The sequence below is a fragment of the Excalfactoria chinensis genome, chromosome 13, assembly GCF_039878825.1.
Source record: "Excalfactoria chinensis isolate bCotChi1 chromosome 13, bCotChi1.hap2, whole genome shotgun sequence".
Classification (NCBI taxonomy): Eukaryota; Metazoa; Chordata; class Aves; order Galliformes; family Phasianidae; genus Excalfactoria; species Excalfactoria chinensis.
The window spans coordinates 14,621,030-14,642,344 of record NC_092837.1 but is presented as its reverse complement, the minus strand read 5'-3'; the positions used below and the strand labels follow the sequence as shown (position 1 = coordinate 14,642,344).

At 59.5% G+C, this 21,315-nt stretch overlaps 4 protein-coding genes across 6 annotated transcripts; 3 read left to right on the top strand and 1 right to left on the bottom strand.

The window, feature by feature from the left end:
• Positions 1-523: 523 nt before the first annotated feature.
• Positions 524-5,215, top strand: PROB1 (proline rich basic protein 1). The gene has a single exon (XM_072348333.1). It carries the CDS (start codon positions 643-645, stop codon positions 4,942-4,944), a length of 4,302 nt encoding a protein of 1,433 aa, XP_072204434.1. The 5' UTR covers positions 524-642; the 3' UTR covers positions 4,945-5,215.
• Positions 5,216-5,615: 400 nt separating this feature from the next.
• On the top strand, positions 5,616-6,810 carry MZB1 (marginal zone B and B1 cell specific protein). The gene is made up of 4 exons (XM_072348520.1): positions 5,616-5,815; positions 5,979-6,085; positions 6,155-6,259; positions 6,331-6,810. Exons 1-4 carry the CDS (start codon positions 5,621-5,623, stop codon positions 6,515-6,517), a joined length of 594 nt encoding a protein of 197 aa, XP_072204621.1. The 5' UTR covers positions 5,616-5,620; the 3' UTR covers positions 6,518-6,810.
• A 122-nt stretch (positions 6,811-6,932) lies between these two features.
• On the top strand, positions 6,933-10,577 carry SLC23A1 (solute carrier family 23 member 1). 2 transcript variants are annotated; one of them, XM_072348336.1, is made up of 15 exons: positions 6,933-6,968; positions 7,347-7,403; positions 7,489-7,596; positions 7,680-7,837; positions 7,909-7,997; positions 8,069-8,136; positions 8,204-8,385; positions 8,481-8,601; positions 8,681-8,837; positions 8,954-9,101; positions 9,267-9,372; positions 9,450-9,579; positions 9,689-9,832; positions 10,159-10,254; positions 10,330-10,577. In XM_072348336.1, exons 1-15 carry the CDS (start codon positions 6,933-6,935, stop codon positions 10,575-10,577), a joined length of 1,848 nt encoding a protein of 615 aa, XP_072204437.1. The 2 variants fall into 2 exon arrangements, with proteins under 2 accessions (XP_072204437.1, XP_072204436.1); XM_072348335.1 differs by having other exon boundaries at positions 7,474-7,596.
• A 2,534-nt stretch (positions 10,578-13,111) lies between these two features.
• PAIP2 (poly(A) binding protein interacting protein 2) lies at positions 13,112-21,181 on the bottom strand. 2 transcript variants are annotated; one of them, XM_072348616.1, is made up of 4 exons: positions 21,043-21,181; positions 17,838-17,997; positions 15,416-15,595; positions 13,112-14,218 (listed from the first exon to the last, which is right to left on the bottom strand). In XM_072348616.1, the coding sequence occupies exons 2-4, from the start codon at positions 17,973-17,975 to the stop codon at positions 14,153-14,155; spliced, it is 384 nt and encodes a 127-aa protein (XP_072204717.1). In that variant the 5' UTR covers positions 17,976-17,997; positions 21,043-21,181; the 3' UTR covers positions 13,112-14,152. The 2 variants fall into 2 exon arrangements, with proteins under 2 accessions (XP_072204717.1, XP_072204718.1); XM_072348617.1 differs by lacking the exon at positions 21,043-21,181 and adding an exon at positions 18,851-19,048.
• Positions 21,182-21,315: the final 134 nt, after the last annotated feature.

Here is a 21,315-nt window from a genome sequence, read left to right as displayed (position 1 = left end):
GCTCGTGTGCCAAGGTTAAATTTAGCCGGAGCATCGGGTTGCCTCGCGGCTGGCAGCGCCGCGCAGCACCTGCTGCCGCCGCCCGCAAACAGCCCCCAGGGCCGGGCTGACCCCGCGGGGGCGGCCGGATGGGGCCAGGAGCACCGAGAGCTCCGCGCGTCCGAGCCGGGCCATTAGGCGAGTAATTATCACGGCCCTCCGCTCGGCTGCGGCAGACCCGGAGGCGGTGGGTGCCGGTCGGGTTTCCAGGCTCACGCTCGCTCCCGGCCGCTCGCCGTTGGGAACGTGATGGGGAGGATCGCTCGGGCCAGGGTTGGGGACGGGACGGGGATGGAGGAGCGACGCGGAGCCCCGGCCGCCCTTTGTGCTGCCCGAGAGCGGCCAGCAGCGCGGGGCACCAAACCCGCCCAGCCGCCCCGTGGGGCCGTTCTGGCTCCCGGCCCGCGGGGTCACGGCGGCTCCGTCCGCACGGCGGACCCCTGAGCCGGGGGCGGCGGCGGCGACATTCCGGCACCTCCCGGCACCTCCCGGCGCTTGGCGTCGCCCCCCCCGGCTGGCGCCCGCCGTCACACATGTGATCGAAGCTCCGGGCACCGCCGCGAGCCCAGCAGAAGGTCGAGCGGCGCCGGGTCCGTCCCCGCCATGATCCCCCGCGGCAAGAGGGACGCGGGCCGCCCCGCGGAGCTGCCCGACGGCGCGGAGGGACGCGGGTCCCCGTGGGAGGAGGACGGCCGGCTGTCCGTGCTGCCCCGCGACGACCTGCCCAAAAGCGTGTCCGACTCGTCCATCTCCTCCTACCACTCGGCGCGGTGCTCGGAGACCACCGACACCTTCAAGGACTGCCTGGAGTCCCTGGAAGAGGACGATGCCGGCCGCCTCACTCCCCCGCCGCCCTACGTGCCCCCCGAGAGCCCCCCGCCGCTCGGCCCCGGCTCCGGCCCGCGGGAGGAGCGCGCCCGGCAGCCCCAGCTGTCCGTCACGGCTAAGAATAGCGCGGCGCCGGGCCGCGGGGGCAGGATGGGTCCCCTGCGCGGAGACCGGCCGCCCGTCGTCGCCTTCGTGGAGCGGCCGAGCGCGGCGGCACCGGCGGCGATGCTGGGCGAGGGGCGGCGGGCCCGGAGGGGCGGCGGGGCCAGCGACTCGGACGAGGCCGACAGCGAGGTGCGGGCGCTGACGGCCAGGTCCTTCCGCAGCCTGTCGGGGCCCCCCGGCGCCCGGCTGGACATGTGCAGCTCGTCCAGCCTCTCCAACTCGCTGTCGGAGGACGGCGGCGGCGGGCGGCGGTGGGCGGCCTGCGGGGAGCCCCGCGGCACCGAACTGCCCGGCGTGCCGGCCAAGGAGCTGTTCGAGTGCGTGGATGTGGAGCTGGAGAGCGGCGACCCCAAGAAGGGCTACGGCAAGAGGAGGACCGTCCCCAAGCGGCAGATCCAGCTGAAGAGGAAGGAGAGGAAGGAGGCGGGGTTCTTCCCCTGGGGGGACAGCTCGGCCCCGCAGCCGCTGCCCCCGGCCAGGAAGGAGCCCCCGGGGAAGGGCAGGGCTGGCGGCGAGGACTTCAGGTTCAACTACAAGCAGTTTGTGAAGACGGCATCCTTGGACGGCGACGCCGGCAAGACCAGGATGGCGTCCAGCCTGGTGAGGAACGTGCTGGCCAAGAAGATGCAGTACGAGCAGCTCATCAAGATGGAGCAGCAGAAGGTGCTGCGGGGCAGCTCCACCTCCTCGGGGCCGTCCTCGGCCGGCACCGACCTGCTCGGGGACGGCATGGAGGGCAAGTCCAGCTCGCTGTCCAAGTCCGACCTCAGCGCCTCGGCCGAGGACGTGATGCTGATGGACGTGGGGCTGCGGGCTGGCGGTGCCCACCGGCCGGCCAAGGGGGTGGTGCTGAGCGAAGCCACGCGGGAGAACGTCTGCAGGCTGAAGAAGACCTTCAACGAGCTCAACGAGAGGATGCGGTACCAGGAGGTGGTGCAGTGCCAGCGCCTGCCTGCAGCCCAGCCCAGCGCAGAGAGGACTCCCTACTGGCGAGCACGTGCCTTGTTTGAAGGCCGCAGCGGGGACGGGAAGGTGCCGGCCGTCACCCCCAGGTTTGAGAAGCCGCAGAAGCCGTGGCCCAGCCTGCGGCAGCGAGCCATCCGGCCCAGCAGGGCGCAGCTCGTCCCCTTCGAGCCCAAAAGCTCGACGCCTCCCGACGTGCCGCCCCGCAGCGTCTACACCGCCCGGGCACGGGATGTGAGGTTGGGGCCACAGAGCCGTGGGGAGGAGAAGCCACCGCCAGCACCACGAGAGCCCCCGGGACCCGGAACCTCTGTAGGTAGCGCTGCTGAGCCGGGCAGCAAAGGCAAGGGCTTGGTGCCGCAGCCACGGGATGTGCGCAAGCTGCTCAAGAGCAGCTACAGCCTCAGCTTTGGTGCTGCACGCAGACCCCCAGCTCCCGGCCCCAGCGGGGAAAGCACTGAGGAGCCCAAGCCTCCATCCCCACTCATCATCCACTGCACCTCGGTGCGACGCAGCGAGCCTGCACCCAGCGTCGTGCCTGCACCCAGCGTCGTGCCTGCACCCAGCATTGTGCCTGCAGCCAGCATCATGCCTGCACCCAGCATCGTGTCAGCACCCAGCACCGTGTCAGCACCCAACATTGTGCCGCCGGCCGGTGGGGACATGAGGCCGGATGGGGTCCGAGAGCCTGCACCGGCACGCACCGAGGGCACGGCAGCATCCACCATCAGCCAGCCGGCACAGAGCTCACCTGTGCAGATCAGCAAGGTGCAGTCTGTGCGGAGAGAGGCAGCCACCACCAAGAGCCCCCAGCCCAGCCCGGCCACGTGCCGCCAGCGCAGTGAGATCCGTGTGCCGTCACTGGTGGGGACTGTGGAGGAGACGCACGTGGAGAGCCACCTCCACGTCCTGGTTGGGCCTCGGTCTCCGCCTGTGGCCGTGGAGGCCACCCCGGCTCAGAGCAGTGCTGTGCTGAGAACGGAGAAGACCCTTCTTCTCCCACCGCCTCCGCTGAGCCCCGCAGAAGAGGACGAGGATCACGGTCGCGGTGTCGGCTCAGGGGGCAGCACTGGAGCAGACCAACGTCGCAGCAATGGGGACAACCCAGGGCACGTCCAGGATGTGAACTCAGCAGTGAGGAGCGCTCTGAAGCCGCCCACCAGTGAGCCGGGCAGCCAACCGGCCTCGGCAGGGAACCACAGCCCCGTAGACAGCACTGGCCCCACTGTGCCATTTCAAGTGAGGGAGACTTCTGAAGGTCCCTCTGTCCCCCCTGTGCCACTTGCCAGCAGGCCACAGGAACAGAGGGAGACCAAGGAGCACGTACCAAAGTGGCCGGGAGCTGGTGATCCACAACTTACTGCTGGCCATGCAGACAACTCCAACTACTTGACAATTCCTGTGAAAGCCCCCAAACCTTTCCCAGCGCCAAAGGTGCCCCCGGTCTCCAGCCCAGGCACCACCTCTACTGGGACCCCTTTGGTCCCCCATCCAAACAGTGCATCCTTTGGGACCCCCTCGGTCCCAAACTCGACCACCACACTCTTTGGGACCCCTTCAGTCCCCAGTCCAGCCACTGCACCCATTGGGACCTCCACGGTCCCCAACCCAGCATCTTTTGAGACCCCTGCAGTCCCCAGCCTGACCAGCACATCCCTTGGGACCCCTTTGGTTCCTAGTGCAGCCAACAACTCTTTTGGGATGCCATTCTTCCCATACCCACTGAGTGCACCCTTTGGGACCCCTTTGGTCCCCAGTCCGGCCACTCCATCCTTTGGGGCCGCTCCAGTCCCCAGGCTGCCCAACTCAACCTTTGGAGCGTCTTTGGTTCCCAACCCATCCAGTTCACCTTTTGCAACCCTTTCTGTCCCCAACCTTGCCTGCTCATCCTTCGGGACCCCCTTGGTCCCCAACCCATCCTGCACACCTTTTGCATCTCCCTCTGTCCCCAAGCGGGTCAGCTCATCCTTTGGGAGCCCCTTGGTCCCCAATCCAGCCACAACATCCTTTGGGACTGTTCCAGTCTCCAGGCCACCCAACTCAACCTTTGGTGCCCCCTTGATCCCCAACCCATCCAGCACACCCTTTATGACCCCCTCTGTCCCCATGCCAGCCAGTTCATCCTTTGGGACCCCTGTGGTCAACAACCCAGACCCTACTTCCCTTGGGTACCCATCAGTAACTAACGTGGCCAGATCTTCCTTTGCATCTCCCTTATTCCCCAGCCCGGCCAGTGTTCCTCTGGGTACTGGTGTGTCCCCCCATCCGGGCGTGGAAGCCCCATGGAACAAACCCCTCCCTGAGCCCCCCCAGGCTTCTGACACTCTTACCACTGCTGTGCCCCCAGCCCAGCCCCAACCTCACATGGAAGATGTTCCCCGGAGGACCGAGGGCTCCTCGCCGAGCAGCAAGAGCACCCCGAGCCCCACGCGGCCCTTTGCTCCCCACCCATCTGCACACCGCAAGATGCTCGTTGATCCCGACAGTGGAAAATGCTACTACATGGAAGCGCCGCGGCAGCCCCAGCTGAAAACACTTTACGACCCGGAGACAGGGCAGTACATGGAGGTGCTCATCCCACCGGTGCCCGTGGCCTCACATGCCGGCTATTACCAGGCTCCCTTCAACCCCATGCTCTATGGCACACCCTACATGCCCTATGGCAGCTTCCCAGGGCTGCCAGCACCCCCACCGCCCACCGCCTCCTCCCCGGCACACCCCGACCTGCAGGGCCAGCCACCGACCTCCGAAAAGCCTGGAGGCTTACCCGGAACTTTCAGCCCCGATCCTAAGGGTGAGGGGACGCCTGCAGCTGGGGGTCCTGACTGCGGGTACCTGGAGAGCCCCTATTACATCCCCACGGGGATGCGGGCCAGCCCCAGCCCCAGCCAGCCCCCAGCCCGTGCCAGCCCTGCCAGCACTGAGAAGGGACCGCTGCCTCCCTTGTGATCCCCAAATGCAGTGCCAGCCCACATCGCCCCCAGCCCTGGCTGGAGGGACCCCGTGGTTGTGGCTGATCTGGTGATGGGTTTTGCCTGGGCCCAACTGTCACCTACAAGGAATGGGGAAAAGTGATGTTTTCAGCCCCAGTGCGTCCCTGAAGTTGTGGGAGTTTGGCCACAGCAGCAAAGGGACCACGTGAATGGCCCCGCTCGGCCCAGCCTGCAGCTCCCATCCCAGGGGTGATGAACAGAAGCACCGCAGCCACAGCACGGACTCCTGAAAGCAGCAATAAAGTGCCGGGCCAACATTAACCCTACAAACCCACCCGTGTCCGAGTCGTCTGTAAAGGGGACACGAGGGGCACAAATGTTCCTTGCAGGGCACATCCTGAGCAGAGCCTCAGGCACAGCAAACGGTGCTGCTGCAGTGGCGGGGATGGGGGTCACAAGCCCAGGGGGAGGAGGAGGTGAGCCAAACCCAGGTATGATGTGTGGGAGGATGGGTGCAGGATTGAATCAAACCAGGATTCTGAACTAAACCCAGCACCAAAACGGGGGCAGGTGGCTGCACTGGGTGTCAGCCGGATGCAGGTGCATCGGCTGCGCATGGGTGCCAGGGGGTGACGCCGCTCGTGCCCGCCCCCATTGCTTCCAGCATCACTCAGCAGTGCAGGGGCAGAAGCATGCAGGCAGTGCTGGTGCTGTGTGTGGCCCTGAGCCTGGCAGCAAGAGCAGGAGCTGAGGATGCATGTGGGGGCCCCGAGGCCCCCTCCTCATCCCACAGCATCCCTGCACCCCGGATGAGTGCTGAGGAGCGGCTCTCACCCCACATGCCTGAAGCCCTGCGCTGCGACGCGTGCCACGCCATCGCCTTCCAGGTGCAGGGGTACATCTGGGTACATCCCCACCAGCACCGCGCTGAGTGCTTCTGGCTGCTGGGGGGAGCAAGGGGGGTGCTGGGGTGAGAGAGGGGTCACGGTGCATGGAGAGGGGTCGCGGTGCACGGCCACCCCATGGCCACTTTCTCCTCCATTCCTGCAGCTGGAGGGGCGGCTGAGCCGTGCGGAGGCGAAGCAGGGCAGGAAGGCGCTGAGCGAGTCGGACTACGTGGAGGTGCTGGAGCAGAGCTGCCTGCAGGACTGGGAGCTGTGAGTGCTGCAACCCTTCCCCGGAGCGCAGTGGGCACCAGAGCAGACCCCAACCTCACATCCCTGCAGTTACGGCGTGCAGGAACTGAATGGGGAGCGGCGGCTGCCGGGGCCGGGGCTGCCGGGACAGGAGGTGATGAGCGTGGCCATGATGGGGGGCCCGTGGCCGGGCAGGTGAGCACTGCAGGGTTGGATGGAGGGGACACGGGAACGCGCCGCGCCCCGACACTTCCCACTGCCCACAGGTTGGCCAAGATGTGCCACAGCCTCGTGGGCGAGCACGGCGAGGAGCAGCTGTACGGAGCGCACCGACGGGGTCCCACCGCGCTGCGGGAGCTGCTGTGCCACGGCAGGAAGGGGCCGTGCGCCCACCTGGGGGCGTCCAAGGCGGGGGGCTCAGCCCCCCCTAAGGCGCTGCAGAACGAGCTGTAGCCAGCAGCCTTCACCTGCCGTCACTGTGGGTGGTTAATGCTTAATGCCTGATGACCTTTGGAGCCAACCGCGCGCCGCAGCACCGGACACACGCGGAGGGGACGCTTTGGGAGGTGGCACTGCCGGCACCGGCCCCGGGTTGCCGGGCTGCCGCTGTCACCATCCCGGCCCCGCGTCTGTTTGCACTCACGGGGACATCCCCGGTGCCAGCCGTGCCCCATCCTCGCAGTTACTCTGTAACCCTCCGCCTTAATGTTTGACCGAATTGGAGCGGGCGGCGGTGCCAGCCCTAATTAAAGCAGTTAATCGCTCATCCCTCACCACCACCACACTCCCCGGTTTCACAACCCGCAGAGTAAAGTCCTCCCCAGCACAATATAAGCCACCGCGTGGTGACAGCCCCGCACTGCCCAGGATGGGGACCCGCTCGGGAGAACTGCCCCAGCCCCAGGTGACCGCGGCTCCCACCCCGACCCCTTCAGCTGTCCCCATTGGGCGATGGGAACGGGGCAGGCGGGGAGGGGCACAGCACCGCTGGGTGGGGGAGGGCGGGGGGAGCTTGGGGGGGGCGAGGCCCAGGGGGGACACACTGGGGACGCGGTGGGATGCTGTGGCTGGGGCATATGGCACCCATGGGGTGCTACGGTTGCCCCGGGGACAGTGGGGACCCCACCACCGTACACCGGGTCCCCCTGGGGCGGCACCCAAGGGCCCGGAGCCCGGCGGGGGTGGCCGGGCGGTGTCCCCACATCCCCAGGAGGCCGCAGCCAGGTTCCCATGGCACACCCGGCACAACACCGATCCACCCACTGCCTCTCCCTGCCGCCAGGACGCCAGCCCGGCCCTCGCCCCCTCTGGCCCCCAGCGTCCCCCTGGGGTGGGCAGGGTGAGCACTGTCCCCATCCCTGTCCCTGCGCCCCCTGGGGCTGGCGGTGGGCTCAGCGCTTCCCCTTCAGCCGTGCCCTCCCCAGGGCCCCGCGGCGGACCCCGGCCCTCCCCCGGCTCGGCGGCAGTTTGACATGCTGTACCGGATCGAGGACGTGCCTCCCTGGTACCTCTGCATCCTGTTGGGCTTCCAGGTACGGAACAGCCCCCACGTCCCCAGACCAACCCCCCCCCCCCGCCGGGTCCCATCCGAGCCCCTCCACCGCTGTGCCCCCAGCACTACCTGACCTGCTTCAGCGGCACCATCGCCGTGCCCTTCCTGCTGGCTGAGAGCCTGTGTGTGGGCAAGGACCAGCTGACCGTCAGCTACCTCATCGGCACCATCTTCACCTGCGTCGGCATCACCACCCTCATCCAGACCACCGTGGGCATCAGGTAGGGCTGCTCCCCCCTGGCCCCTGGCCCACATACCCCCAAGGGCTGCAGCCACCCCTCCCACCCCACAGGCTGCCGCTGTTCCAGGCGAGCGCGCTGGCCTTCCTGGTGCCCGCCAAGTCCATCCTGGCGCTGGAGAAGTGGCGGTGCCCACCCGAAGGTAGGACCGGGACGCAGCGATGGTGGCACACGCTGCCCACTGTGCTCACCTCCATCCTCCTCCATCCCCAGAGCAGATCTACGGCAACTGGGTGCTGCCGCTCAACACCTCCCACATCTGGCAGCCCCGCATGCGGGAGGTACGGCCCAGCCCTGCCCCGCGCGGCCCCACCGCTGCCCCGCACCCGCTCACATGTAACCCCACAGATCCAGGGAGCCATCGTGGTGTCCAGCCTGGTGGAGGTGTTTATCGGGCTGCTGGGGCTGCCTGGCGCGCTGCTCAGCTACATCGGGCCGCTCACCGTCACCCCCACCGTCTCCCTCATCGGCCTCTCCGTCTTCCAGGCTGCTGGCGAGCGGGCCGGCTCGCACTGGGGCATCGCTGCGCTGTATGGCACCGGGATGGGCACGCGGGTGGATTTCAGGCCCTTGTGCCAACGCCGCAGGTGTCCCCGTTGTGCTCACGTCCCTCTGCTCCCTGCAGGTCCATCGTCCTCATCGTGCTCTTTGCACAATACCTGCGGAACGTCACCGTGCGCCTGCCCGGATACCGCTGGGGACGCGGCTTTGTCCTGCTGCGCGTGCAGATCTTCAAGATGTTCCCGGTAGGGACGGGATGGGGGAGGTGCTGCGGAGCACTGCTGGGGTGTCCCCGTCCCCACACGTCCCCATCTGTGCCCGCAGATCATCCTGGCCATCATGGTGATGTGGCTGCTCTGCTACGTGCTGACACGCACTGGCGTCTTCCCCAGCCACCCTGAGGAATACGGCTACAAGGCCCGGACGGATGCGCGTGGGGAGATCCTCTCGGTGGCTCCGTGGTTCCGTTTCCCCTACCCCTGTGAGTGAGCCATGGCTGCACCGCAGTGCCACACGGGCAGGGCAGCGGGCACACCATCGCCGGCAGCACGCACCCCAGGGTGGTGGCATGTCCCCACGCGGTGGTGCTCCCCTCAGGTCAGTGGGGGCTGCCCACGGTGACCTCAGCTGCTGTGCTGGGCATGTTCAGCGCCACGCTGGCCGGCATCGTCGAGTCCATCGGGGATTACTACTCTTGTGCACGGCTGTCAGGAGCGCCCGCGCCCCCGGTGCACGCCATCAACAGGTACGGCAGCGCTGCAGGGACGGGGACACCACACTGCCTGCACATGGCTCCCATTCTGTGCCCGTGGCTGCTTCATGCTGCCGCTTCCCGGTGGCGCAGGGCCACCTCCCCCCCCCACGTCTCCAAAGCCACCACAGGGAACAGCACCCTCTGTTCATCCCCCAGGGGCATTTTCACAGAAGGCGTCTCCTGCATCATCGCGGGGCTGATGGGAACCGGCAACGGCTCCACCTCCTCCAGCCCCAACATCGGGGTGCTGGGCATCACCAAGGTACCACCGACCCGTGCGCTCCCCATCCCCACGGGGTCACAGCCGCCTCCATGCGCTGCCTGCATCCCCGTGGGCAGGTGGGGAGCAGGAGGGTGATTCAGTACGGCGCTGGGATCATGCTCATCCTGGGCACCATTGGGAAGTTCACCGCGCTGTTCGCCTCGCTGCCTGACCCCATCCTCGGCGGGATGTTCTGCACGCTGTTTGGTAACCGCACTGCGCAGGGAGCAGCGGGTGGCACTGCAGCTGCACTGAGGGCTTTCCTGTCCTGCAGCACTGCGGCTCCCACAGCACTTGGCCACATCTCTGCTTGCAGGCATGATCACGGCTGTCGGCCTCTCCAACCTGCAATTCGTTGACATGAACTCTTCCCGCAACCTCTTCGTGCTGGGCTTCTCCATGTTTTTTGGGCTGACGCTGCCCAACTACCTGGACGCCCACCCCAAGGCCATTAACACAGGTACCAGGAGCCCCTTACACCACTTGCCAGCAGCATCCTGGTGTGATGGTGATTAGGGCGAGCAGGGCAGATCTGTCAGTCTGCACACCTTAACGTGGCTCTGCTTGCTAACCTGCCGTGTGAGTGCAGGGCAAACGTGACTTAAGTTGGGAAGGCAGCTCCAAGATAGCAAAGCTCAATGGACCTCAAAGCAGCACAGGAAAGCTTGCGAGTGGGCAGCAGCACCTCTGAACACCGTGTGCCCAACGTGGGATGCAGCACACGCAATGAGCCTCGTGCTTCCCACCCCTGCACTCCCTGTGCCGCTCAGCCTGTCCCTCCCGCAGGCGTCCCCGAGCTGGATCAGATCCTGACGGTGCTGCTGACCACCGAGATGTTTGTTGGGGGAAGCCTTGCCTTCCTCCTGGACAACACCATCCCAGGTACGTGCAGCAGGCCGGGCGGGGGGCTCTGGTGGGCATCCCATCCCAGTGCACAGCAGCTGTGGCTGCCCACAGGGACGATGGAGGAGCGGGGACTGGTGCAGTGGAAGGCAGGAGCACACGCAGACAGCACGGCCTCGGCCGACCTGAGGAGCTACGATTTCCCCTTTGGGATGAGCGCAGTGAGGAGGAGCCGCTGGCTGCGGCACGTGCCCATCTGCCCGCTCTTCACTGGCTTCACGTGGCGGGCAAAGAAGAGCCAGGCGGTGGATGATGGCACGCAGGACGGCACCGACGGGACGGCTGTCTGCACCAAGGTGTGACGGGACGGCTGCGGAGGGGCTGAGCCAAGCAATGGGCTCCCATCAGAGAGCACCGCCCGGGCTGCGAGCCCTCCGACCCCAACACAGCGCTGGGGGAAAGCATTGCCTTGGGAATGCTATTGGCTTGGTTTAGCGTGGGGCTGCCGTGACAGCGGGGCTCCCAGGCCTCAGCCCACGCTGCCTTGAGACGCGCTCAAAGCCCTGCTGCAGCTCAGCTTCCATCAAGGCACTGGGAGCACCAGCGCCAGGTTGCGCCGTGCCCTCGGCTCCTGCAGGGCTGCACGGCGGATGCAGCTGGTGCTGTGCCGGGTCCAGCATTCAGAGCAGTCCGTTTTAAGGTTATGCATTAAAAAAAACCCAAACCCACGGCCCCTGTCATTTATGACACTGGGTTTAATGCTGAAACCCAAAGCTGCAGGCAGCGCTGGGCTGACACAGCCAGGCACAGGCAGCCGCTCCCTCCCTCCCCACCCCATATAGAAGAGCACAAAGAGCGAAAGAGATCTCATGGGAGAAGATAAGGATGGTTTATCAGAAAATCATATGACTCGGCTGGGAAGGGACCTCAAGGATCACCAAGCTCCAACCCCCTGCATCAGGCAGACCCGGCCAGCCTTTAGGTCAGGTGTTACATGAGGTTACCCCATGGCCCCATCCAACCTGGCCTTGAACATCTCCAGGGATGAAGCATCCACAGCCCCCTTGGGCAGCCTGTGCACCTCACACCCTCTCAGTGAAAAAATAAGTGTATAATAAGAGAAGGAAGGAGCAGGAGGGAGAAAACCAACAACAGGAAGATCCAAGCGATGCAAATGCAACCACCTGCCTCCTCCCACGGGGCCAGTGGAGCCCAGCAGGCTCAGCAATGGAAGAACCCTCCCCCTGATTTCAGTGCAGTGTGGAGCACAGCATCCCTCTGCCCAGCTGTCCTGGCTGTACCTCACCCATGTCACAGCCACAAGACACGCAGGCTGAGCAAGAAAAAAAAGAAAGCCTTGAGGCTGTGCAAGCAATGGCCAGACCCGCAGCATTATCAGCATTGCTTCAGTCACAAACCCAAACACAGCACCCTTGGGAGAGCTGCACAGAAAGATAACTGTCCTAGACAGACACAGCACAGACACAAAACAGTTCAAAGCCAGCAGTTCCTAAAAGCCAGGAGCCGACTGCTTTGTTTCACTGCACTGATTTTAGCACAGAACAAACACAGAGCCAAGGATCACCCCAAACTCCTCATCTGGGGCTGAGCTCCTGGCTGCAAGCAGAGCCCTTCAGCACCTTCCCACTGACATCTACATGCCAGCTACGTGCGCCCAGCAGACACCAGCACTGCACTCACCACTCCAACAAACCTTTCTATATTACGGAGTTACCTGAGATAAGAACAAAGCACAAAAGCAAATCACAGCAAGCCTGCGTGTTTCGCAATCTGGCTCCAGCTGAAGCATTCAGCTGCCAATCGCCCAGAGCTGGGTACACCTGGGCTGAGAGCTCCCAGAAGGAGCTCAGGGCCAATGGCTGCAAGCAAACCAGCTGCCAGCCCTGCAGGGACCGTCTGGTGGAACCCCAGCTTCAGCTCCAGCCAGCAGCATGTGGTGCTCTGCTATTTCCCAGCCCCATCTTTGGGGACTCGAGCTTAAATAGTTCCCCAGAACAGCAGAAACACCAGGAGAGCTTTGCTACATCTGGGAAGGTCAAGAGATTTGGGAAGAGAAAAGGCAGCTCTGGGCAGGGAAGCCAGGAGTTGTGGTGGATGCTTTGCAGAGCAGCACTCAGCACATGTGAATGTTTTTGGGAGAGCAGATCTGCCAGCTGGAGAAGACGAGCAAAGCAAATTGGTTCTGCTGTAGCACTGGTGCAAAGGCAGCGCCTCTCCTGTTGTACAGCGCTGTGACTTCTGAGGTGTTCCCATTTGGTTTAACCAGACTTTAAAAGAGGGAAAAAATATGTTAAGAGCAAGGGTGGGCAAAGCTGTGATGGAAGAGTGGATCCAGGCCCCACCTGCAGGCTGCTGGGGGCTGCTGGTACATCCACCCCACAGCCTGCCCACCCCTTCCTGCAGCTCTGGGACTTAATGCAAAGAACAGCACCAAGAAGCACCAGCTGCCCAGCCAGGGCCTCCCAAAGCCCATGTCAAGCAGAGGGTTTTATATAGCACCGTCAGCTGCTAACTGGAACTTCCTGTGCTGCCAGAACAGTGGGGCTGAACAGGGATTAGCAGTGATGAGAACGCAGGAAAATATGCTCAGGCAAACACACAAAGCAGTCGGGCTTCATAGGAGGGGAGGAGAGAGCACAGAGAGAGCTCAGACCAGTTCAGACTATCCTGTCACAAACAGCCTTACAGACAGCACATCTGACACGAACACAGACCCACAGAGGTCGGAAGGGACCTCTGGAGATGCCCCAGTCCAACCTCTGGCACTGCAGGCTGTGCAGGGAGGCTGCGGGTATCTCCAGAGGAAGCTCCAGAGCCGCTCTGTGCAGAAGGGCTGCGTTTCCCTGAGGTGCACATTCACGAGACAGTCACCAAATCATTTCTACTATTATTTATTTTTTTAAATATTTTTGAAAAAATATAATTTTTTTACAATATTTTCAACTTAAACACTATTCACACTGAACACGTATGGCAGCTTAACCTACCCAGGGATGAAGTTTAAGAAGCCAAAACTGTTCTAGCTTTATTAAAAGAAAAAAAAAACCAAAAACAAAAGTCGTTGTGCTGTAGACTATCGTGTAGTGATGATTAAACAAAGCAAGGGAAAAGCACCACTCAAATCACTAATGCTAGGGTTTGCTTGGTTAAATCCAGCTATAATAAAGTTGTACGCTAAAAGATACGCAGACACCGCTATGTCCGTACGTGGGCTCTTGGAAGAAACTGTGATGAAACTCACATGTCCTGTAATGTAATCCAGAAGTGAAACGCTGCTAACATGATAACACACTGCGAGCACAGGGAATCCCTTCCTTCCCACCGCTGGGATGTCAGATCAGTAGCTGAGATCTACGACTCTGTGCAGGTCTGTACGACTTCTGTGGCAGCTCAGGCTGCTCAAAAGAAGCATGGATATATATATATTTTTAAGGGGAAAATGTAACATTAGTAACAATACTGATAATTCAAAGGAAAGTTAGCTAATCTGCATAACAATCAGATAACCTTGCTTTCATTTTAAAGTTAAGGCATTATCAGGTGCAAACTAGCACCGGTTAACACATCTTTAGTTAAAAACAGACCATCCAAAGCAAATTCCAAGCCCTACTTAAAAAGACAGAGTCTGCAGAAGGTTTATAAACGTGGTACTTCGTCTCAACTTGACTGGTGCTTCCTACCTCACCGCCTCCTTTGCAGAGAGCCAGGGCCCAATTATGTTTCCATTAAACTTTTGACAGATTTACTTAGTAACAGTCTCAGCACTTTTTATTGAGCATGCAAGACTAACAAAACTTTGGCAATGCATAAGTGTAACACAGTGACAAGAAGAGAGAGCTTTTACAATTAAATCTTCTAATACTGGCTTCACAGTGTGGAAATTGTGCTACATCCACCAAAAGAGGGCCCAGTCTACTCAAATATTTAAGTACTTCACCCCAGGAACAAACTCCTTTGCGTTTGGATTCAGATTACTCTTGACCTGAGGAAGGAAAAAACAGAACTCCGGTTGAATCGTTATTTTCATCCTCTACTTCCAAACTGAAACACAGTTCCAGGAGGACAGCATTAAGAACACACGGAGTGCAGAGCACCCGGCACGCTGTACGGCTTCTGCACTCACTAGAGGAGCCCACTTTACTTGCACCTATCCATCCTTCATGGGCCCCACCTGCACATTTCAGTCAGACCAGGTGAGTAACAAAACAAACAAGGAAGGCATGCACCAGAACCAGCAACTTCCATTAATGCTGAAACAACTTCTTCTGTAGTTCAGTTGAAGCACCACAAGGCTTTTTGTTCTTACTTAAGCAAGAAGAGACTTGCTCCAGGAACTTAAGCCACCCTTGGGAATTCAAGATACGAGCACTGGGCTGTTCACATCCAACCCCCCACAGGGCAGCAGTTACTCTACAGTCACTGCTCTGCAGGTATGAGTGGGCAGCCAGCACCTCCAAAACAAGCTACTAGTCGTTGAATAAAAAGAGAGAGGAACAGGCTTTCGTGTTCGAGTCCCAGACTGCTGCCTGCAGCTGCTTAACCTTGGAAAAGTTCATAGGCTTGTATCTGAATTTCACAGCACTTGTGTGATATGACTGCACGCTTCCTGTGCCAAGAACCAGTAACTCCCCATTTGTTAAGGAAAACACGCACACACTGCCCTTCTAGTTAAACTCCACACTAAAAAGCTGTAGAGCAAGAAAGACGGAAATAATCTGTTTATTTAGCTGCTCCTTTCTTCTTTAGAGTTACTATAAAGAGATCTGCTATGGTACCAGTGATCCAGATCAGACCCTGGAATGATTTGTACCTACCTAATGTGTGCGAGCTGGCAAATGCAGAATTAAACTCAATGCAGTCCTGCCATGGCAGCTCAGTCAGAGCGCTCCACTTGCTGCCTCTCTCTCATAATGCAGTATATGCATGCCCAAACCCACTTGAATTTATGCCATGGCCTAAAAAAGGCACCACGTGGTTATGAAGAAAATCACCTAACAGGTTTCATCACCTGGGGGAGCATACCTTGCTCAGCTGCTGCACATTTCCCCTTCCATCACACACGGTTTAAGAGTCCCTGGCCTACACATAAAGGATTTTCTATTGCCATTATCAGCAACAAAAATCAGCCGTGGATAAAGAGATGCCTAGTTTTAGAAATATGACAAGAAAGCGAGTTTACCACCAGATCCTCCAGTGATGAGCTGTCACTGATAACAAGGTCATTGAACTGGTCCTGGATTTGATCCATTGTTTGTGGGAGATCACGGGCAGGAATAAACCATTCGTGCTCCTCCTCCTCTTCCAGCATCTCTTGGAAACAGCGCTCAATAAATTCTTCTTCCCACAACTCCTCTTCAATCTGTTCAACGACAAGAAAATGCCTTATCAGTAAAGCTCCTGAAAGCGTACATCTTCCCTCCGATGTCTGTGCACCTCGCTGACCTCCTTTCTAGCCGCACAACAGGACTTCTAGCAGAACACCACTGGTGCTGCACAAAGGGAAGCAGCTTTGGCTTTTTAATGTCAAGAAGCGCTTTGTCCCAGGAGCTTACGGCTGGAAGAGAACGGCAGCCCAAGCTGCTCAGGTAGCACTTCTGTGGAGAGCTTGCAGATACTGGTTCCAAGTGACAGAACCCACTGGAAGGGAACCAGGGACAACAGGCTCTGCACACTCTGTACGGCTCCCAGGGGAAAAAGCAACTGCCTGTCACCTGGAGCAGGGAGCACGCAGCATCTCTCCCTGACCTGTATGCTTGCAGGGTGCAGTTCTTCTGAGTTATGATATCATATGGTGTTAGCAGTTGTTGGGATTGCTGCCCTGCTGTACTAAAAGCAGGACAGATCAACTGATGCAGAACTGATACGCGCAGCAAAGATTAAAGGCGAGTTGTGTTTGGTTGTTCAGTAAACAAGCTTTGGAGGGTGTTGATCCTAACAAGTTTTCCATGTCCCACATCAGAGCTCAGAGAGGAAAGCTGGGAAATAGAAGCTGACTTGCCAGAAATAAAGGAGTAAAAACAACAACAAAAAAAATGATTCAGAACACATTAATTCAGTGGAAGCTTAAGCAAGTTCTTTTATTTATCCTTCACTCTGAAATCACACACGCACTCAATCCTCAAGTGGAAATTCAGCTACATTCCTAAAGTTTGTGTCAGAGCTCAGAACTGCCACAAGCTGAGGCTCCCAGTGACTGGGAACACACACAGCAGCTCACTCAGTGCTCGAAATGCACAACTTCTGGGGAATGGGGACTCGCACACACACTCTAAGTGAGCATGCAACGAATTCAAACCCCACGAGACACTGCCTTGCTGCCTTCTCAGCTTCCCTGCTGGTAAAGCAGCCCAGCCAGGACAGCAACCTCCAAAGCAATCCTTCCTGTGAAGGTTTACCATCCTGTGTGTGTGGGCAAAAGGAAGCTGTGGGCACACAGCCACGAGCTAGTGTTACAGCAGGGCTTGTGCAGCTCCAGGTTTTTGTTACATGGATGCGCACCTACACGTGCTTCCAATCCAGAAGTCATAAATGCTTAATCCCTGAATGACTCTCGCTTAATGTTGCTTATTTGTATTCTCCAGCCCCCGGTTAACTCGTTCAGCTTCTCACAGTGGGATGTGTCTCCAAAGAGGACAGCATCACACAGTACCTGCCTGCTGTGTTCTCGCTTCCTCCCCACCTGCCCTGAGCTCTGAAGACAAGCAGTGCACCTGAAAGGCAGTTTATTTGCTGCCCAACTCCCAGCTCATTCCCCACCCAGCAGGAAGCGGCATTGAGACCATCCTGACATTTGCAAAGGAGAAGTTTTGTTCTTGTGAGCAGCCTGAATTTCACATTAGCTGGGTGTCCTAAGGAGAGGGCTGCAGACACGGTGTCTCCCTAAGCTCCACTTCTGAGCCTGCAGCACATTCGGACCGTACAGGTGTACAGAGAAAGCAGCAACCCGAGTACAAAGACCAAGTAACCATTAGGAGAAGGGCAGCAGAAAGAGGTGGGCTCCTTCCTGCCTCCAACACAGAGAAAACTGTGCCCAGGTGTAAAGTGGAAGCCAAAGTCAAGGCTTCCTTCCAACCAGGTTGTGAAGACCAGCTCTAAGTTACTTCCATGTTAATTAAGTGTTAAGCAACCCTAGGAGGACTTAAGTCACCTAACAACTATATCCATCAAGCCCTGTGTGAACAACAGCCCTGCCGGTGAGGCAGGTATGCACCTGAATGCTTCCAGCTCCAAGCTGCAGCTGGCATGTTTGTACTTGTGAAACCAGAGCAGCTCGGCAGCCCAGTGAGACCAGTCCCTGCTGAAGTGCCATGTAAAGACTGTCAGCTATACTTCTTCCCACCTGCAGAAGCAGGGAATTAATGGATGTCTCAGAGCAGTCTGCACCTCCCCCATTTTCACCAAGACTACAGACAGTAAATATAAGGAAAAAAAACTGAATGAAGCATTAGTCTGTTGCCCAGGACCTAGTAGCAAACCCATCTGAAATCCCACCACAAAAGGATTCCCAGCCCTGCACCCCGCTCAGTAGGCACAGCACCACTCCCCACAGCTACAACACAGCAAGGCACAGCACGAGGCATTGAGAGAGGGAAATGACTTGCCTGCCTGTTAAACTCCTCTTCGTTTTCCATCCACATGTACTCCGCAAAGGGATTGTCATCTTCATGAGAATGACCATTGATGATCACATCTTCACTGATGATGCTTGGGCTAGTACTGCTGCGACTGGGATCTTTCATGGCTGCGTCTTTGATTTGAAGTCTGCAATTAAGAAACGCAGTTAATTAAAGACGTGCACATTCGTTTGTCGCCCCGCCCGGGGAGGGCTGCACCTCCGCATCAAGGTGCAGGTGGTTGCAATGCACGATGGCACTGAGATAACACACGGAATGAGGCGCTCTGCTAAGGGCCGGGGCTCAGCACATCACATCCACTGCTCGCCATTCCAGAGACTGCCCCAACTTAGACCTCAGCATCAGCAACTGCGGGTCAAAACCCAAACAGAGTCTCTCTCACAACAACAATACTGCAGCTTTACCATCAGGCTCACAAAGCATTCAAGTTCAGAGACCCATCTGCTGATATCCTGCGTGCTGCACCAAAGCGCTGGTGCTGTAATGAGGCAATCCTATTGTTCTTCCTACACTGCGCTTAAGCGGAGATACAAATGCTGGGAGAGCTGAGCACCGCTTGGAACTCACACCGGCAGCACGGCGTACTTCAACAGCAGCCTACAGCAACATTCAACAGTCAGACTTCAGTGTTCTTCATGCCTTGGTGTAGTTTCAGGGGCTGTGCCCTGCCACACGTGGCCACAGCCAAGCTGCAACACCAGCCAGTGACTGGTACCATCTCCACTTTGGGACCAAACAGTACGACCCATCTGCAATCAGACAGTGCGGCACCGAGAAAAAATCACTTGTATTTTATTCTCAAATCAACATTTTAGCTGTCTGCATATCAAAAGTCACTTGTCTATAACAGATAGCTGCTTCTCCCACTGTCTACCGCATACACAACAGAGAAGCCTCCAATGCTGTTACAGTACCGGGGCTTCTCGTGCTGAAATACAAGGGAAAAACATGAGCTGCTGCTGCCCTTAATATCTACAGACCTGCCAGATCCCAGTGCCCAGCTGAGGAGAGCACAAAGAACAGGACGTTGCCTACTTTGCTCCACTTGTGGGTCTGAATTCAAAGGCAAACCTTCGTGCAGAAGTCAGTTCAGCTCCCTGGCAGGGCAACAAATGAGACACAGACGGGAATTCCAGCAACAGAACGCGAGTTCCTCTGGATGTCCTTCCCAAACCAACCTGCAAGGGATTACAGGCAGCGCTCAGCACAAACCTGGAAAAGGCACCGCATGTAACACCCCAACTCGAGCCTGAAATGGCTTTAAGCACCTTCAGCTGCTCCTCAGCTCACACACCACATAGACTGGGAGAAATAAAGGACTGCAGAGGCTAAAAAGCCTACTTAAAAAAGACATAATTAACATGTATTGTCTCATGCTTTCTATGAAGCACGCACCAGGCTTCCTGCACAACAGCACCACGCGCTGCAGGTGAAATAATGCCTCAGCAATGTATGGCACTCAGGGCAAACTCTGGGGAGCTTCTGTGCAGAGAACACTTCATAAAGGCTGAAACAAATGGCAAAACAACGACCGTAAAAGCCTGTCAGGTTTATCTGCTGAGGCACAAGGAGCTCTCCTAGTTCCCAAACACTGAAGCAGAACGAGCTCTTTGGTTTTGGAGAGGGAAGAAGAGCAGCGCTTCATGTCTGGACTGAACTTGTTCCATTACTGCTCAAGGATAACGTGGCCAAGAAAGACTCAGATCTCCAGCTGAATGCTCCAAGTCCCGATGATGCCCCAAGCTGCTCGTTTACACATATACGTGTACTTCTTTCAACAGGCACAAGGTAAGCACTAACCCTGCACTAATAGTCAGTAAGCCCCAGGCCAGTGTCTTAGTCACAGCAGTGCTGCTCCTCTGAAGCTGCCCTGTGCAGCGCTTTGCTACTTGCCCACTTCAGACAGCGACCAGCCTATGACAGCCAGGCTGTGGGGATGAGATCAGCCTCAGCTGTTTCAGAGCCATGAGGTGCAGGCAGCTCCCAGCAGAGCCGAGTGCTGCACTGGCCCTAAGAAAAAGCAGCACATAAAGTGGCTGCTGTAGGAAACAGGGCAGGAACCGCTGCAGTCTGGATAGGAACAGATGCACCTTTCATCTGCGAATGGGCAGAGAGCAAAGGACCTCAAAGCTCCGTGCATTATGACGGGACAAACAGCATCAGCAGTGCCACGAAACAGGAAAGTGGAACATTCTGATATGGCGGTGTGAGAATCGGCCCCAAACCGTTGTGGGGTGGGGCTGGGAACAGCTTGAGTGTTTAAGGAAGGACATGGGGGGAGAAAAACAGAGCAAAGGGAACTGAGAAACAACGCTGAGCAGAGCACTGCTCTGTGCAGGAGGGCAGCGCATACCTGCGGCTGCCAATGGAGCCGTGCCCGCAGCACTGCCACAGCCAGCCCCGTGTTGGAGCTGCCAGCCAGGAGGGCTTCAGTGCCAACAACAAAGGAAGGCGGTTTGACACCTAGTGCCGGTAGGGAGGTGAAGGTTTGCACGGCAGGGCCCGACACAAAGGGAAAAAGGAGGGGAAACCAAACGCAAAAGCAACAACAGAAAGGAGAAGAAATAAACAGAAGGAATAAAGGGGAGGAGGAAACAAAAGCCAGATGGAACTAAAATAAGACGGAAAACAAAGGAAAAGGAAAAATGAAGCCGTGAAGGAGAACAACAACAAGACCAGGCGCCTCCCGCACCGCAGCCCGCGGGGGCGGCGCTGGGCTGTGGGACTCGGCTACGGGCAGCCCCCGCACGGCGCTGCCGCCTCGGTCCCGCCGTGCGGACACGGGCCGCCCCGCACAGCGCCGTGCTGTGCCGAGCCGTGTGCCGTGCCGTACAGCGCCGTGCCGTGCCGTCCGCAGGGGCGGGGCCGCGCGCTTTGTTCGCCCACAGGCCGCCCCCGCGCGGCGGGAGGGGCCGGGTCCCGTCAGGCCGCGCGCCTTGGAGCCCCCCCCGCGCGGCGGAGCCCCGGATGAGCGCCGCAGACAATGGGGTCGGCGCCGCGGGAGCCGCTGACCGGCTGGGGGCGCCCGGCCCGGCACCGCCTCACCGAGACGGAGCGGCGGGAGGACGGACGGAGGGCAGGAAGGGCAGGACGGGGGGGGCAGGCGGGAGGCGGGGCGGCCCTCACGCTCGCGCCCCGCGGTGACCCCGAGCCGCGGCCCCGCGCCGCTCACCTGCGCGCTGAGGGAAGGCCGCGCCGCGCCGCCGGCTCCGAGCTGCTCCGCTGCGCTCCGCTCCGTGCCCGCCGCCCCGCTCCCCTCCCAGCGCCGCAGCCCCGCCGGACGTGAAATCACTTCCGCTACCTGCGTGACCTCACGGGCCGCGCCCCCTCCTCCCCCGGAAGCGGCGGCAGGCACGGAGCGCTCGTGGCCGGGGGGCGGCGCGCTGCATGCCGGGAGCTGCAGTCCTGGCGCCGCGCGGCACGACGGGAGCCCTCGCCGGGCGGC

Excerpts from the sequence above, each read along its gene's own strand:
- PAIP2 (XM_072348616.1), bottom strand. The coding sequence starts at position 17,975 with ATGAAAGATCCCAGTCGCAGCAGTACTAGCCCAAGCATCATCAGTGAA. Across the intron at positions 15,596-17,837 it reads AAGAGGAGTTTAACAGGCAG|ATTGAAGAGGAGTTGTGGGA; the intron begins GCAAGTCATTTC and ends GTCGTTGAACAG. Across the intron at positions 14,219-15,415 it reads CATCACTGGAGGATCTGGTG|GTCAAGAGTAATCTGAATCC; the intron begins GTAAACTCGCTT and ends TTCCTTCCTCAG.
- SLC23A1 (XM_072348335.1), top strand. The coding sequence starts at position 6,933 with ATGGGGACCCGCTCGGGAGAACTGCCCCAGCCCCAG. Across the intron at positions 7,404-7,473 it reads GTCCCCCTGGGGTGGGCAGG|CCGTGCCCTCCCCAGGGCCC; the intron begins GTGAGCACTGTC and ends CTTCCCCTTCAG. Across the intron at positions 8,386-8,480 it reads CACTGGGGCATCGCTGCGCT|GTCCATCGTCCTCATCGTGC; the intron begins GTATGGCACCGG and ends TGCTCCCTGCAG.
- PROB1 (XM_072348333.1), top strand. The coding sequence starts at position 643 with ATGATCCCCCGCGGCAAGAGGGACGCGGGCCGCCCCGCGGAGCTGCCC.
- MZB1 (XM_072348520.1), top strand. The coding sequence starts at position 5,621 with ATGCAGGCAGTGCTGGTGCTGTGTGTGGCCCTGAGCCTGGCAGCAAGA. Across the intron at positions 6,086-6,154 it reads TGCCTGCAGGACTGGGAGCT|TTACGGCGTGCAGGAACTGA; the intron begins GTGAGTGCTGCA and ends ACATCCCTGCAG. Across the intron at positions 6,260-6,330 it reads GGGGGCCCGTGGCCGGGCAG|GTTGGCCAAGATGTGCCACA; the intron begins GTGAGCACTGCA and ends CACTGCCCACAG.